Source organism: Littorina saxatilis, linkage group LG11 (assembly GCF_037325665.1).
Source record: "Littorina saxatilis isolate snail1 linkage group LG11, US_GU_Lsax_2.0, whole genome shotgun sequence".
Lineage (NCBI taxonomy): Eukaryota > Metazoa > Mollusca > Gastropoda > Littorinimorpha > Littorinidae > Littorina > Littorina saxatilis.
The window spans coordinates 24,820,399-24,834,839 of NC_090255.1; the positions used below are offsets into that span (position 1 = coordinate 24,820,399).

The window sequence follows — 14,441 nt, forward strand, 5'->3', positions numbered from 1 at the left end:
GTATTATATATTATGTCATATCATTGTTTGTTACTTTAGTGTGTGTGTGTGTGTGTGTGTGTGTGTGTGTGTGTGTGCGTACGTGCGTGCATGTGTGTGTGTGTGTGTGTGTGGGTGTGGGTGCATGTGTGTATGTGTGTGTGTGTGTGTGTGTGTGTGTGTGTGTGTGTGTGTGTGTGTGTGCGTGCGTGCGCACGGATGTGCATTAATGATGCACGTTTTCTTTTCATGTGTGCCAGTCGCTGGTGATACAGATAGGTTCTTTAGACGACTAAACCAGAACAAACTTTCAAAGGAATGCGAATTAAAAAATAAAAAATAAAACAAAAAAATCAAACAAACCAATAAGCAAACACCAAACACACAGTAGTCAAATACATCTATACACGCTTATGACTTTGCAGTTTTCACGTCCAGGCTGGATCAAAACCCGAGCAGAAGAGGTGTTGATCATATCTGAGAAATCGGAGTATATAGCTATTCTAATGAACACGTGGGGGAATTCGGGGGCTGTGATTGGATGGTCTCTTCCTATCATCAAAGCATAATGCTGCGGAAGTCGGCCATTTTTCTCAATATCCAAAAGCATATTGAGAGAAATGGCCGACGCATGGTTCCGGTTTACACATCTGTACCACGGCGATGTTTCTATCGACAACAGCATACACTGACAACTTAAAAAGCTGTTTCAACAACTGTGTTGTGAAGTCGAATGCACTTGGAGTCAGTTTTTCTTCCAAAGTCAGAAAGCGTGTAGCGGTGTGCATGTCTGCGCGAACATGATGCGCGCAAGAAGTTTGTCTGCTATCAAAACCTGAGATCAACGCAGTCGACGCAAAAACTGTCATTTTGTAAGTTTGGAACAACAAATCAAGGTCATAACAGCTATATAATCGCTATTGTGTTTTCAGCGTAGCAATAGGGTCTGATATTTAGACTCGAACAAGTATAATGCGACTCGTCTTCGACTCGTCGGCATTATACTTGTCTCGTCTAAATATCGGACCCTATTGCTACGCTGAAAACACAATAGCTGTTAATATTGTGAATTGCAAAGTAAAAATATCCCCTCGCACTGTTTTTGGTTCGAGAGACCCGGGGGGGGGGGGGGGGGGGGAGGGGAGGGGGGGGTCTTAAAAGGGGGTTTCACTGTATTACAATGCGATTTAAACAGTCGCCCTTGGTCTTTGCAAAGGGAATATCTCAACAACCTTACTGAACACACAGATTTGAGACCTAGCTAGACGAACTAGCTTTCGTTATGAGTAAGTTGTACACAAGTCTAGCAATTATTACACAAACAAAAGGTATCCGGACCATTAGGACAGGTGTAAGCGCAGACAGAGTATCTGCGGGCACGCATCACCTACCGTCCCCCACGACACACGTATGCACGCAGTCACGCACGCATGTCAATATACGCACACAAATATACGCACGCACACACAAGCACGATCGCACGTGAACAAGCATAGGCAAGCCACACACACGCACGCGAAGCTCGCGCGCGCACGCCCGCACGCACGCACGCACGCTTGCACGCACATACGCGCACGCACACAGGCACAAACACAGACAGACCGACAGACAGACAGACACACACACACACACACACACACACACACACACACACACACACACACACACACGAGCAAACAAGTGGTGGGATACAGACAGAGAGAGAGAGAGAGAGAGAGAGAGAGAGAGAGAGAGAGAGAGAGAGAGAGAGAGAGAGAGAGAGAGAGAGAGAGAGAGAGAGAGAGAGAGAGAGAGAGAGAGTCAAATCAAATCAAATCAAATCAAATTTTATTTTTCGAGGGTTGTGGCATAAGCAATACAACGTGCTTTTTTTCAACCAGCCCTCGCCCAGAGAGGGGAATAATCTAATCACATATTTACACGGATAATAACGTAGAAAAAAAGGCAGAGAAAAACAACAACATATGAATATTTACACATTACATATTATACACAAATATAAAGCGTCGTATATGTAACGTGGTGAAAACAATGCTAAATACACATGCATGAGTAAATGTGTTCTTAAAGCTTTGAGTGTTTTTGTGTGGATATAATGAACACTGATGCTTTGGACAAATGAAAATATAACTAAACGAAGTCTACCATCACTGTGATTTTTCGTAATTTAACATTTAATACAGTGAAAGGTGTTTTTTGAAAGTATTGAAACTCATTGGGACTCTCACAAATTCCGGGAGAGAATTCCACAGGACGCTACCAGAATAGGCTAAGCTTGATTTGAAGAGATCTATCCTTGGAATTGGGACGTTAAACTTTCGGTTTGGTTTGACTTTAAAGTTTGCAACGAAAGTTCGTGGTGAACAGCCAGAAAGTATTTTGTGAAGGAGTACGCCTTCATTTAGTTTAAATCTTTCTTTTAATGGGAGAATCTTAAGTTTCTAATAATCATCAAATACAAGACTGGATTGTTTAAGTAAAATTAGTTTCAGCGCTCGCCTATGTAAACTATACAATGGTTTTAAAATATTAGCACTGGCAGAGTCCCAGATGGTTGAACAATAATCTGTGATGTAATAATCTGTGTGTGAGAGAGAGAGAGAGAGAGAGAGAGAGAGAGAGAGAGAGAGAGAGAGAGAGAGAGAGAGAGAGAGAGAGAGAGAGAGAGAGAGAGAGAGAGAGAGAGAGAGAGAGAGAGAGAGAGAGAGAGAGAGAGAGAGAGAGAGAGAGAAAGAGAGAGAGAGAGAGAGAGAGAGAGAGAGAGAGAGAGAGAGAGAGAGAGAGAGAGAGAGAGAGAGAGAGAGAGAGAGAGAGAGAGAGAGAGAGAGAGAGAGAGAAAATCCCACCTATAGAATCGTAAGGCCAAACAAAAATATATGTTGGTTTACTTTAAGGTAACCCGACCGACCCTATCTTTTCCCGCTGACCCTAAAACTTTGTTTTCATTTCTTAAAAAAAAACAAAAAACAAAAACAACCTCTCGCACATTGTGCAAACTATACTGAGAATTAAAAAAAATTAAAAATAAACATTAAAAAAAAACCCCGACCTAACGATATTTTGTGTGTGTGGTCATGTTACCCTAAACCAACATATAATTTTGTTTAGCCTAATCAAGCTGACAATTTCTTGTTTGTTAGCCTAAGCCTGAGTAGCCTCTCCTTCTCGAGAGGATGAAGCAGATGCCAGCTACAACAGCGAGGATACAAGCAGTGACGGTGAGAGCGAAGGAGTACCCATACTTGAAGCCTGCACCGATGTCAACCTTGTCTGCGTACAGGGCGAACTCGATGAGGACGCAAAGACCTGCAAAATAGCGGTGCATGTGTACGCAATGAGCGAGAACAAAATCTAGTTTAATCCACTTCTCGTTTACACAATAGACGATGTTGGTAAATAACTCCTGCATGGGTTGTGTAAGAGTGAATACCCGTACCCTTGCTTTGATTGTGACAAATAATCCACATCTGTTTTATCAACACATGTTTCAGATACACGCTCTCTTCCAGTAACTGGCGAATAATGTCATGATCACGAGACAAAATGTAAATTTCCCACGCGACTCTTGCTTTTAGTGAAACAAATAATCCGCACGTGTTCCCTAAACGCGTATTACAGACATAACCACACGTGACTCTTCCTGTTAGTGAAACAAATAATCCACAGGTGTTTCCTGAACACCCCCCCCCCACCCACCCTGTCCCCCACCCCCACCCCCCTTTGCTTTTAACTGCCCGATAATGTTACGTGGGAAAGTTATTCCTTCACAACCCATACATATCCGACAGATCGTCGCGATATAAGTTATAACCTTCGTGGTTGAAAACGACGTTAAACACCAAATAAAGAAAAGAAATATCCGACAGAGTTATTTCCGAAATTCATCTGATCTCGAACTGTTCGGTGTTTTGCGCACAATTACTCTCTCTCTCTCGCCCCACCCCCCACCCACCCCTCCATCTCCACAACCAAAGCGCTTAAAACTCAAAATCATAGCTAAAGGCAAACAAGACAAAAGCACATACTTGCCACCTACCTCCCCAAGCCTGATATATTTAGCAAGCTAGTTATTCATCTTTGTTGTTTGTCTAGTTAGAGATTTAAATAGTGGTGGTTTTTTTCCCCTCAGGTTTCCATGTTTTCATGTACTTGCTAGATCAGGCAGTTACCTTTTTCTAGTTTTTTAGGCTTAAAACAAATATCACAGATTATAATATATATATATAATAAAAGCACATACGAACACAAAAACTCTTCACCCCAAGATATTCATTTAAATCCGACCATATCCAACATAAACTAATATAGCTATTCTGATGGACACGTGGGGGAATTCGGGGGTTGTGATTGGATGGTCTCACACATCCCGTTTCCGATCATCAAAGCATAATGCTACGGAAGTCGGCCGTTTCTGCCAATATCCAAAAGCATATTGGCAATAACAAAGACGCATGGTTCCGGTTTACCCATCTGTACCACACGATCATATTTCAATCGACAACAGCGGCATACACTGACAACTTGAAATTCTTCTCGGGAATGTTTTTCAGCTTTACAAATGTCGATAGCATACCCTTTTCTGCTAACTTCCCGATGAAACAGGACTAAACCAATTATGTTCTGTCCCTAAACACCACAAAATGCCCAAAGTTGAAAGATGTAGTACAAACAGGGGAGTACAACGGAACAGCCGTTTTGTGTGCCTGTGTGAGCTCAGTTGCCGACTGACACAAACTTTCCTATTCGGCTTTTCTTATCTCGCAACTCCACACTAAATTAAATACCCCACTTCCCCTCTGAAGTATTGATATACAACCCATGGCACTAACATTCATGTAGTCGTTTATAACTGAGGTTGAAACATTCGCTTCATGACGAGACAAGTATAAATGCCATTCACCCAAACTGAAAACTGCGCTGCCGTCTGCTCGCGTTGTACGGATTAGCTGTTCTCTTCTCCTCCCCTTGTTGCATCCTAGTTCTTCAGTTGTTTCTAGTTTTCCGTTGATGTTGTGTTTTGGTCTTCTTCATAAGTAGTCTTGTTCAAAATTAAAAAAAAATTAAACTTCTTTTTGTTGTATACGAATGAACTAATAAAAAGCTGTGTTGTCAAATCGAGTTTTTTTTCCAAAGTCAGTCTGGCGCCTGCGCAAAACTAATGCACATAAGAAACTGCGTCTGCTATCAAAACCTGAGATCAACGCATCGACGCAAAAACTGTCATTATGTAAGTTTGGAACAACAAATCAAGGTCAGAACAGCTATATAATCGCTATTGTGTTTTCAGCGTAGCAATAGGGTCCGATATTTAGACTCGAAAAAGTATAATGCGACTCGTCTTCGACTCGTCGGCATTATACTTGTCTCGTCTAAATATCGGACCCTATTGCTACGCTGAAAACACAATAGCTGTTAATCTAACGACTTCCAACAAAAACGTCAACATCAGCTTCATATGAAATACCGCAACAACAGGTCCCGGAATAACAACACCGGTTCTATGTGTTCTTTGTTTGTACGTTTGTCTAGTGTTCTGTCCTCACCCCCCCCACCCCCACCCCCACCGCCCCCTCCCCCACATAGCATTTTAACCATACCTGTCCCAAGATAGGCCATATTATTGGTCCTAGGAGGACGTACAAGTCAAATAGTCAGTCAGTCAGACGGTTTTTTCTTTGGTGGGTGAAGAGTACGTGCGTGGGGAGAGGTGGTGAGTGAATGAGCGAGCGACTGAGTGAGTGTCAGAGAGAGGTAGGGTTCACTGACTACTGTGGGAGTACCCCCCCCCCCCCCCCTATGTTCGAGGGTGTATAGGCTTCACTCTGTCTGTCTGTCTGTCTGTCTGTCTTCCTGTCTGTCTGTCTGTCTGTCTGTCTGTCTGTGTATCTGTCTGTCTGTCTGTCTGTCTTCCTATCTGTCTTCCTGTCTGTCTGTCTGTCTGTCTGTCTGTCTGTTTGGCTGTCTGTTTAGCTGTCTGTCTGTCTGTCTGTGTATCTGTCTGTCTGTATGTCTGTTTAGCTGTCTGTTTAGCTGTCTGTTTAGCTGTCTGTCTGTCTGTCTGTCTGTCTGTCTGTCTGTCTGTCTGTCTGTTTAGCTGTCTGTTTATCTGTCTGTTTGTCTGTCTGTCTGTCTGTCTGTCTGTCTGTCTTTCTGTCTCGTTCTGCTTCTCTGTCTGTCTCTCTGTCTGTCTGTCTGTCTGTTTATCTGTCTGTTTATCTGTCTGTTTATCTGTCTGTCTGTCTGTCTGTCTGTATGTATGTTTATCTGTCTGCTTGGTTGTTTTTCCGAGATGTCTTGTGTGTATGAGTCGATTGAGCTGACATTTGGTGTTTGACTTGGTTTGTTTTATTTTTTTTAGCAAACAATCAGTGGGCTTAGATTGGCAGTGATTCGTTATGGTTAAACAGTGCACTGTTTAACTGGTAGTACATTGTCCAGCTGAATAAGTATCTCTATGTTTATCAAATATCACAACATAATGGTAAATCATCAACGGACTGGAATAACCGAGCCATATCACTCAGAAGAAACAAGTAGAAAGACTGTGCATTATTTGCCTGAAGCATAAAGACATGTAAAGGGACGCAGAAAACATCATTTATTCATTTAAAAATCTGAATGCTTTGCGAGTTAAAAACAAACAAACATGCAGCTCCAAAGAAAACGTTCATAACAGACGATCGACAAAATAGTTTACATGTATTATTGCGGCTAAGATAGTAATCATACACTGAACACAACAAGTTCAAGATATTGTTTCAGTGGTATAGCCCAGATCAGAGGGAGATTGTGTGTGTGTGTGTGTGTGTGTGTGTGTGTGTGTGTGTGTGTGTGTGTGTGTGTGTGTGTGTGTGTGTGTGTGTGTGTTGTTTAATATATATGGGCTACACAACTGAAAAAAGTTCCTTAATTTTTTGCGCTTAGTGTACATCGCCAGATCTTACCCGCAGCGAAGCTGACGACTGCAGCCATTAAGGGTAGCTTGTCGTTGTCTGAGAAACAGCTCAGGACACCCATCAGACAGCACACGACCAGGAGCAAGATACCCAGAATACCAAACGCTCTGCAAGCGTTCATCCAATCTGCAAGGCAAAAAAAACATGTGTGAAGCATACAGCTAGCCACAAACTGCTGTGAAAGCATTAAACAGTTGTGAAACATGGAAGCTGGTCTAAATGCATCATTAACGGTTGTGAAACCAACAACTGACCATCTAGTCAGAAAAATAAACAGTTGTGGAACATACAGCTAGCCGGCATATAAGAATTTGAGAAACATACAGCTATCCTTCTTCTTCTTCTTCTGCGTTCGTGGGCTGAAACTCCAACGTACACTCGTGTTTATGCACGAGTGGAATTTTACGTGTATGACCGTTTTTACCCCGCCCTTTAGGCAGCCATACGCCGCTTTCGGAGGAGTACAGCTATCCAAACTGTGAGAACAATAAACGGTTGTGAAACATTCAGCTTGCCACTCAGTAAAAACTAATAGCTGTGAAACAAACAGCTAGTCACCCAGTAAAAACAACAAACAGTTCAAACAAACAGCTAGCAGAATAAATAAGCAGAATAAATAGTTGTAAAACATAAAACGTACAACCCTGTAACAAAAAATATGTAAAACATATGGTTAAACAAGAGGCGAAGCCTTCAAGGCTCACGTAAGAAATCGACAAACAGTAACACAAACTCAATCACTCCGTCACACACACACACATACACACACACACACACACACACACACACACACACACACACACACACACACACACACACACACACACACACACACACACACACACACACACACACACACAGAGAAAGAGCATAGGTGAAACTGTGCAAGAAAGCGAGACACTAGATCTAGATCTGTCTGTCTGCATGTAGCCTACTTACAAGGACACGACTGCCAACTAGTCTCGGCGCGCTCAAAATAATAATGACCGAGACTGTCAGTACTTCCTTCGCGTGACGTCTAACCCTCTTACGTCATAATGTGACGTCAATGTGATGTGACGTCTTCAAATGTTAGAGTTTCTACCACAGACATACACACGCACAGACGCACGCACGCACGCACGCACAGACAGACAAAGTTACGATCGCATAGGCTACACTTACGTGAGCCAAAAACCAATACAAAAAAACAATAAACATAGAGCTATAACCACATTGTAAGAACAATTACACATTAACATGCTTCCATTTGAAACTTCGAGGTCTTCATCGGGGATTGACGCCCGACCAAAGGTAATTGAAGCCCGACGGAGCGAAGCGTGTTAATGTTATTGTAATTCAATCTGACGACGATCTCTTTCCTGCTTTCATGCGATGGTAAACAGACAGAATTGGTTCTGTTCTGTTCACACACTGCTTTCAGTCCACCTACCTGCAAGGGTCAAGTCCCAAGAAATATGTCTCTGTATTCCTATCGTATCACTCTCCTCCTGTTTTGTTTTCTTTCACATACATTTTCCCTTCTTTTTTGACGGGTTTCTGGACAGCAAACTCAAAACAAATTCTTTTCATCACAAAAGCGATCTTTGGAATTGACTGTCGTAGTCCGAAAGAATTCATGCATCAACTTACGTCACGTATTCGGCGTCATCACTTCGCATACCTTATGGTCTCGGTATTTCGTTGGTACTTCATATTTCCTACTTGTAAAATGACCCTCAAAGCTAACCGAGACTAGTTGAGGTTGTATCAATGCGCCTCGCCAGCAGGTTGTTAATGGCTTTTTTAGCGAGTGGTTATCGACAATTAATGACCGGTAATTTTTAATGAGTTGGGGCATTCTGACCAATCACAGGATCTGTTTCATTAAAACGCCAACTCGATTGAATTACAATAAACAATAAAACATACAACCCTGTAAAAAGGGGGGAAGTGAATGTTTAAATCATACACACGAACAAGTGAAAAAACCTAAAAGAATCAAACCATATCTAAACACACACACACACACACACACACACACACACACACACACACACATACACGCACTAACACACACACACGCGCGCGCACGCACACACACACACACACACACACACACACACACGCGCGCACAAACACAACTACACACACAACCCTCCCCCTCTCACACAGACACACACAGAGACACACACACAGACACCCCATCACTCCCCACCGCCCCCGTCCCCTTCCCACACACAACAAACTGTACCTGGCACGTCAGAGCCATAGGAAAGGCATCCAAAGATACCACTGCAGGTCTTCCATAGGCCCGACCTGGCGTCAATGACGTCGCTGTCAGCTGTCACCCATGACGCAGTGGCCACGCCCACAATCTGGAACACCAGAGCAATGCTGGCAGCACCCATGGCAACCAGAGTCAGAACGTGTGGCATCTTGAAACCCATCTCTCTGTCTTGGATTGTGTAGGAGGGAAACGACACGAGGGAAATGACAGCTCTCTCAGCAGTAGCGAAGTTTGATCATAAATTCAGTTTTTCACCCACAAGTCAGATGAAAAGCAGTATTGTATTGTATTGTATTGTATTGTGTCGTATTGTATATTATGTTATCGGACATATACTGTATTTATTGGTGGGTTTTGTAGTTTAAACAAGTGACGTGACAGAGCTTTCAACACTACAAAGTTGTAGCCTACGCAGCTTCACACCGCGAAAAGGTCAAGTGACACGAGGTTTTCACAGCATGTTCGAAGGCGTAATTTCACACGAAGAGGAGCGACACAACTTCCAAGGTGCAGTTGTTCACAAGAGAAGTGACGAGTCTTTCAACACTTCAAATGCGTAGGTTAATCACACGAGGGAAATTGCAGAGCATTCAGCACTTCGAAGGCGTAGTTTCACACGAATAGAAGTGATAGAAAATTCAACACTTGGAAAGCGTAGTTTCACACGAACAGAAGTGACAGAGTTTTCAACATGTCCCAGGCGTAGTTTTAAACGAAGACAAATGACACAGCTCTCACAACAGTTCGAAGGCGCAGTTCTACAGGAAGAGCAATGACAAAGCTCTCTCAACAGTTTGAAGGCACAGTTTTACACGAAGACAAATGGCAAAGCTTTCAACAGTTTGAATGCGCAGTTTTTCACGAACAGAAATGGCAAAGCTTTCAACAGTTCGAAGGCGCAGTTTTTCACAAACAGAAATGGCAAAACTTTCAACAGTTCGAAGGCGCAGTTTTTCCGACAAACAGAAATGGCAAAGCTTTCAACAGTTCGAAGGCGCAGTTTCACACGAAGTGACAAAACATTCAACACCAAGCAAGTGTGCTTGTAGAGCGATTAACAGTATGACGGCGTAGCTTCCTACGAGAGAGATCTATAGAGCTTCAACAATAAGCAGGTGTAGCTTCACACGAGAGTAACAGAGCTTCAACAATAACCAGGCGTAGTTTCACACGAGAGAGATAGAGATCAGTTGAACAATAAGCAGGCGTAGTTTCACATGAGAGTGATAGAGCTTCAACAATTAGCAGGCGTAGTTTTACACGAGAGAGATCTATAGAGCTTCAACAATTAGCAGCCGTAGTTTTACACGAGAGAGATCTATAGAGCTTTAACAATTAGCAGGCGTAGTTTCACATGAGAGAGATAGAGCTTCAACAAGAAGCAGGCGTAGTTTCACAAGAGAGAGATCTATAGAGCTTCAACAAGAAGCAGGCGTAATTTCACATGAGAGAGCTAGAGCTTCAACATTAAGAAGGCGTAGTTTCACACGAGGGTGATAGAGCTTCAACAATAAGCAGGCGTAGTTTCACACGAGAGAGGTAGAGCTTCAACAATAAGCATGCGTAGTTTCACATGAGAATGATAGAGCTTCAACAATTAGCAGGCGTAGTTTTACACGAGAGAAATCTGTAGAGCTTCAACAATAAGCAGGCGTAGTTTTACACGAGAGAGATCTATAGAGCTTCAACAATTAGCAGGCGTAGTTTTACACGAGAGAGATAGAGCTTCAACAAGAAGCAGGCGTAGTTTCACACGAGATTGATAGAGCTTCAACAATAAGCAGGCGTAGTTTCACAAGAGAGAGATCTATAGAGCTTCAACAAGAAGCAGGCGTAGTTTCACACGAGGGTGATATATAGAGCTTCAACAATAAGCAGGCGTAGTTTCACACGAGAGACATAGAGCTTCAACAATTAGCAGGCGTAGTTTCACACGAGAGAGATATATAGAGCTTCAACAATAAGCAGGCGTAGTTTCACATGAGAGAGATAGAGCTTCAACAATAAGCAGGCGTAGTTTCACACAAGAGTGATAGAGCTTCAACAAGAAGCAGACGTAGCTTCACACGAGAGTGATAGAGCTTCAACAAGAAGCAGGCGTAGTTTCACACGAGATTGTCAGAGCTTCAACAAGAAGCAGGCGTAGTTTCACACGAGATTGTCAGAGCTTCAACAATAAGCAGGCGCAGCTTCACACGAGAGAGCTATAGCTTGAACAATAAACAGGCGTAGCTTCACACGAAGAGAAATTGTAAAGCTTTAAACACTTAGAAAGCGTCGTTTTACACGAAGACAAGTTGCATCACTTTCAACATAAGGCAAGTGTGGCTGTAGCTAGGGCTTTTAACACTATGAATGAGAATAGTTTCACACGGGAGTAATGGAGCTTTCAGCACACAGCCGGTAAGTGTATCTGCATATGACGTACTAGATGATTACCCGCTTCGCCGGGTACCGGCTTCGCCGGGAAGAAGTAGAGCCGAATACCAGGCTGCGCCTGGGACCCGGCTTTGCCGGGTGGCCGGCGCACGAAGGAAAGGAGATAAACGCGCAAAACACTGGAGACCTTCTAAAAATAGTAACGTGCAGTGACCTTCTAAAAATAGTAACGTAGTAACGGGAATATGGATTGACGCCACACGGAGGAAGGGAGATAATCGCGGCTGAAAACACTGGAGAAGATAAGGAAGAGTTACTGGTAGTGGATCCCGACAAAAAACAAAAAACAAAAAAACAAAAAATCCGTTCAGCGCGCACAGCGCTGCGCGCTGAGAGCACGTGTTGAAATATCTCATCGATGAGGTTGTGTCCGGGGTGTAGCTGAATACGGTGTCCAAATTTGAAAAAGATCCACCGAGAACTTTGGCCGTGCATCGCGAACAGACAGACAGACAGACAGACAGACACTAGTCGTATATATATATAGACTAGATGATTACCCGCTTCGCTGGGTACCGGCTTCGCCGGGAAAAAGTAGAGCCGAATACCAGGCTGCGCCTGGGACCCGGCACGAAGGAAAGGAGATAAACGCGCAAAACACTGGAGACCTTCTAAAAATAGTAACGTGCAGTGACCTTCTAAAAATAGTAACCCAGTAACGGGAATATGGATTGACGCCACACGGAGGAAGGGAGATAATCGCGGCTGAAAATCACTGGAGAAGATAAGGAAGAGTTACTGGTAGTGGATCCCGACAACAACAAAAAACAAAAAACAAAAATCGGTTCAGCGCGCACAGCGCTGCGCGCTGAGAGCACGTGTTGAAATATCTCATCGATGAGGTTGTGTCCGGGGTGTAGCTGAAGACGGTGTCCAAATTTGAAAAAGATCCACCGAGAACTTTGGCCGTGCATCGCGAACAGACAGACAGACAGACAGACAGACAGACAGACACAAGTCGTATATATATATATACTAGAATGAATACCCGCTTCGCCGGGTAGCCGGCTTCGCCGGGAAGAAGTACTTAGAGCCGTACGCCGGCTTCGCCGGGTCCGAACAATGGACCCGCCAAGCTTAGGTCCCTCCCAGATTCGTGGAATGGGAACAGCACGAAAATGATTCAGTGGCCATAATGCCATTCCTGACCATATCGAGTCCCATCCTTGTCGACGAATGTAACCGTGTTAATCACCTTTGGAGGCGAACTCCACTCAAACAGGACTGAGCAAGTTAGAGCTTATCTCTAAGCCCTTTTGAACTGTTATGGCTTCACAAAGGAAGGCCAGTACATAAAATTACACAAAAGCCGCCAGACCACATCACAAACAGAACTGAACAATGCACAGGTGTTGCTCACATAGAGACACACACACACACACACGCACACACACAAACACAGAGAAGCCGTATCTATAGAGAGATAGATGACAGTGTATTTTTCGCGTGGCTATAAATTGATTCGACCTTTGCACTTTTACAGTGAGGATAATTTACGGGTCCAATTTACGTTCTGGACACCGTCTGCGGTGACCTTCTAAAAATAGTAACAGAACGCCGGAAGGGAGGGAGGTAAACGCTGAAAACATGGAGAAGATGAGAAGATAAGGAAGAGTTACTTATAATGGTGAAATGAACACAAAAACCAAATTCGGTTCAGCACGTGTTGAAATATCTCATCGATGATATTGTGTCCGGGGTGAAGCTGAATACGGTGTCCAAATTTGAAAAAGATCCACCGAGAACTTTGGCTTTGGTGTGTCGGTATGGGGGCCCGGGTAGCTGAGGTGGAACCAAAATAGCTGAGGTGGAACCAAAATCGGTTCAGCGCTGCGCGCTGAGAGCACGTGTTGAAATATCTGATCGATGAGGTTGTGTCCGGGGTCTCTCTGAATAAGCCCACCAAATTTGAAGCAGATCCATCGAGAACTTTGGCCGTGCATCGCGAAGACACAGATACACAGACACACACACAGACACACATACAGACACAAGTCGTATATATATATATATAGATATAGAAGTGACAAATCACTGGTAACTGCTTTAGGTCAAAGTTCCAAAGAGTGTCGACAGCTGTGAATGTGTGTCGAAGACCAAACTTTAGATGTGTATGTCAACCCACAAACGGAACGCTGATGCCGAACCTGCCACATTTAGTTTCACTTGTCCTATCTCAACAGCGTTTGATATTCAAATGTTCTCGCCACCGATGCGATGCGTTGGTAATAGCTTGAGGGCTTAGTTTCTTCGCTAAGTGGACTGTCCACATCTGCCAACAATAATTATCCAGATAAAAATCGCTTCAGCGACAGACACCCGTGGGAGGAAGTCGCTGCCAAATCAGTTTAGCGCATGACAATGACGACGGATTTTCAGAACTGCAACACTGTGACAATACTACGGCAGGGTCATCACCACAATGGATTGTTTCTGAGGAAGTACAGTCGGATAAGGAACAGCACACAATACCGTATTACTTTGAGCGAGGTGCATGATCTGGCAAAACAAATGCATCCTCCCGCGTTGTGCCACAGGCATAAGAAGCAATGGGACAGAAATGCTGCTTTCTAAACATTGGCATCGCGTGGATTAAGTTAAAAACATCGTGTATCTGTCTATTGTGTATATGTGCGTGAATGATGTGCGTGTGTGTGCGTGTGTGATTGCATGTGTGTGTGTGATTGCGTGTGTGTGTGTGTGTGTGTGCGTGGGGGGGTGGTTGGATTTGTGGCTGTATGTACGCGTGCGACAGTTTGTGTGAGTATGTATGTGTGTGTGTGTGTTTGTGTGTGTGT

The 14,441-nt window shown here is 43.6% G+C and overlaps 2 protein-coding genes and 1 long non-coding RNA gene across 5 annotated transcripts in view; 2 read left to right on the plus strand and 1 right to left on the minus strand.

Annotated features, from left to right (window-relative positions):
- Nucleotides 1-21, plus strand: part of LOC138980853 (lens fiber membrane intrinsic protein-like) — a 3,867-nt gene extending 3,846 nt beyond the window's left edge. Inside the window, exon 3 of the mRNA XM_070353733.1 lies at nucleotides 1-21. This exon is cut by the window's left edge and continues 458 nt beyond it. The gene's annotated coding sequence lies outside the window, so the exon portion shown is untranslated.
- Nucleotides 1-14,441, plus strand: part of LOC138980145 (uncharacterized) — a 431,218-nt gene that overhangs the window by 114,221 nt on the left and 302,556 nt on the right. The gene's annotated exons all lie outside the window — the stretch shown is intronic.
- Nucleotides 1,790-11,594, minus strand: LOC138980096 (epithelial membrane protein 1-like). 3 transcript variants are annotated; one of them, XM_070352903.1, is made up of 4 exons: nucleotides 11,578-11,594; nucleotides 9,169-9,800; nucleotides 6,924-7,061; nucleotides 1,790-3,285 (listed from the first exon to the last, which is right to left on the minus strand). In XM_070352903.1, the coding sequence occupies exons 2-4, from the start codon at nucleotides 9,362-9,364 to the stop codon at nucleotides 3,116-3,118; spliced, it is 504 nt and encodes a 167-aa protein (XP_070209004.1). In that variant the 5' UTR covers nucleotides 9,365-9,800; nucleotides 11,578-11,594; the 3' UTR covers nucleotides 1,790-3,115. The 3 variants fall into 3 exon arrangements, with proteins under 3 accessions (XP_070209004.1, XP_070209003.1, XP_070209002.1); XM_070352902.1 differs by having other exon boundaries at nucleotides 9,169-10,282; XM_070352901.1 differs by lacking the exon at nucleotides 11,578-11,594 and having other exon boundaries at nucleotides 9,169-11,555.

Excerpts from the sequence above, each read along its gene's own strand:
- LOC138980096 (XM_070352903.1), bottom strand. The coding sequence starts at position 9,364 with ATGGGTTTCAAGATGCCACACGTTCTGACTCTGGTTGCCATGGGTGCT. Across the intron at positions 7,062-9,168 it reads CTATGGCTCTGACGTGCCAG|ATTGGATGAACGCTTGCAGA; the intron begins GTACAGTTTGTT and ends TTTGCCTTGCAG. Across the intron at positions 3,286-6,923 it reads AGTCGTCAGCTTCGCTGCGG|GTCTTTGCGTCCTCATCGAG; the intron begins GTAAGATCTGGC and ends GCTATTTTGCAG.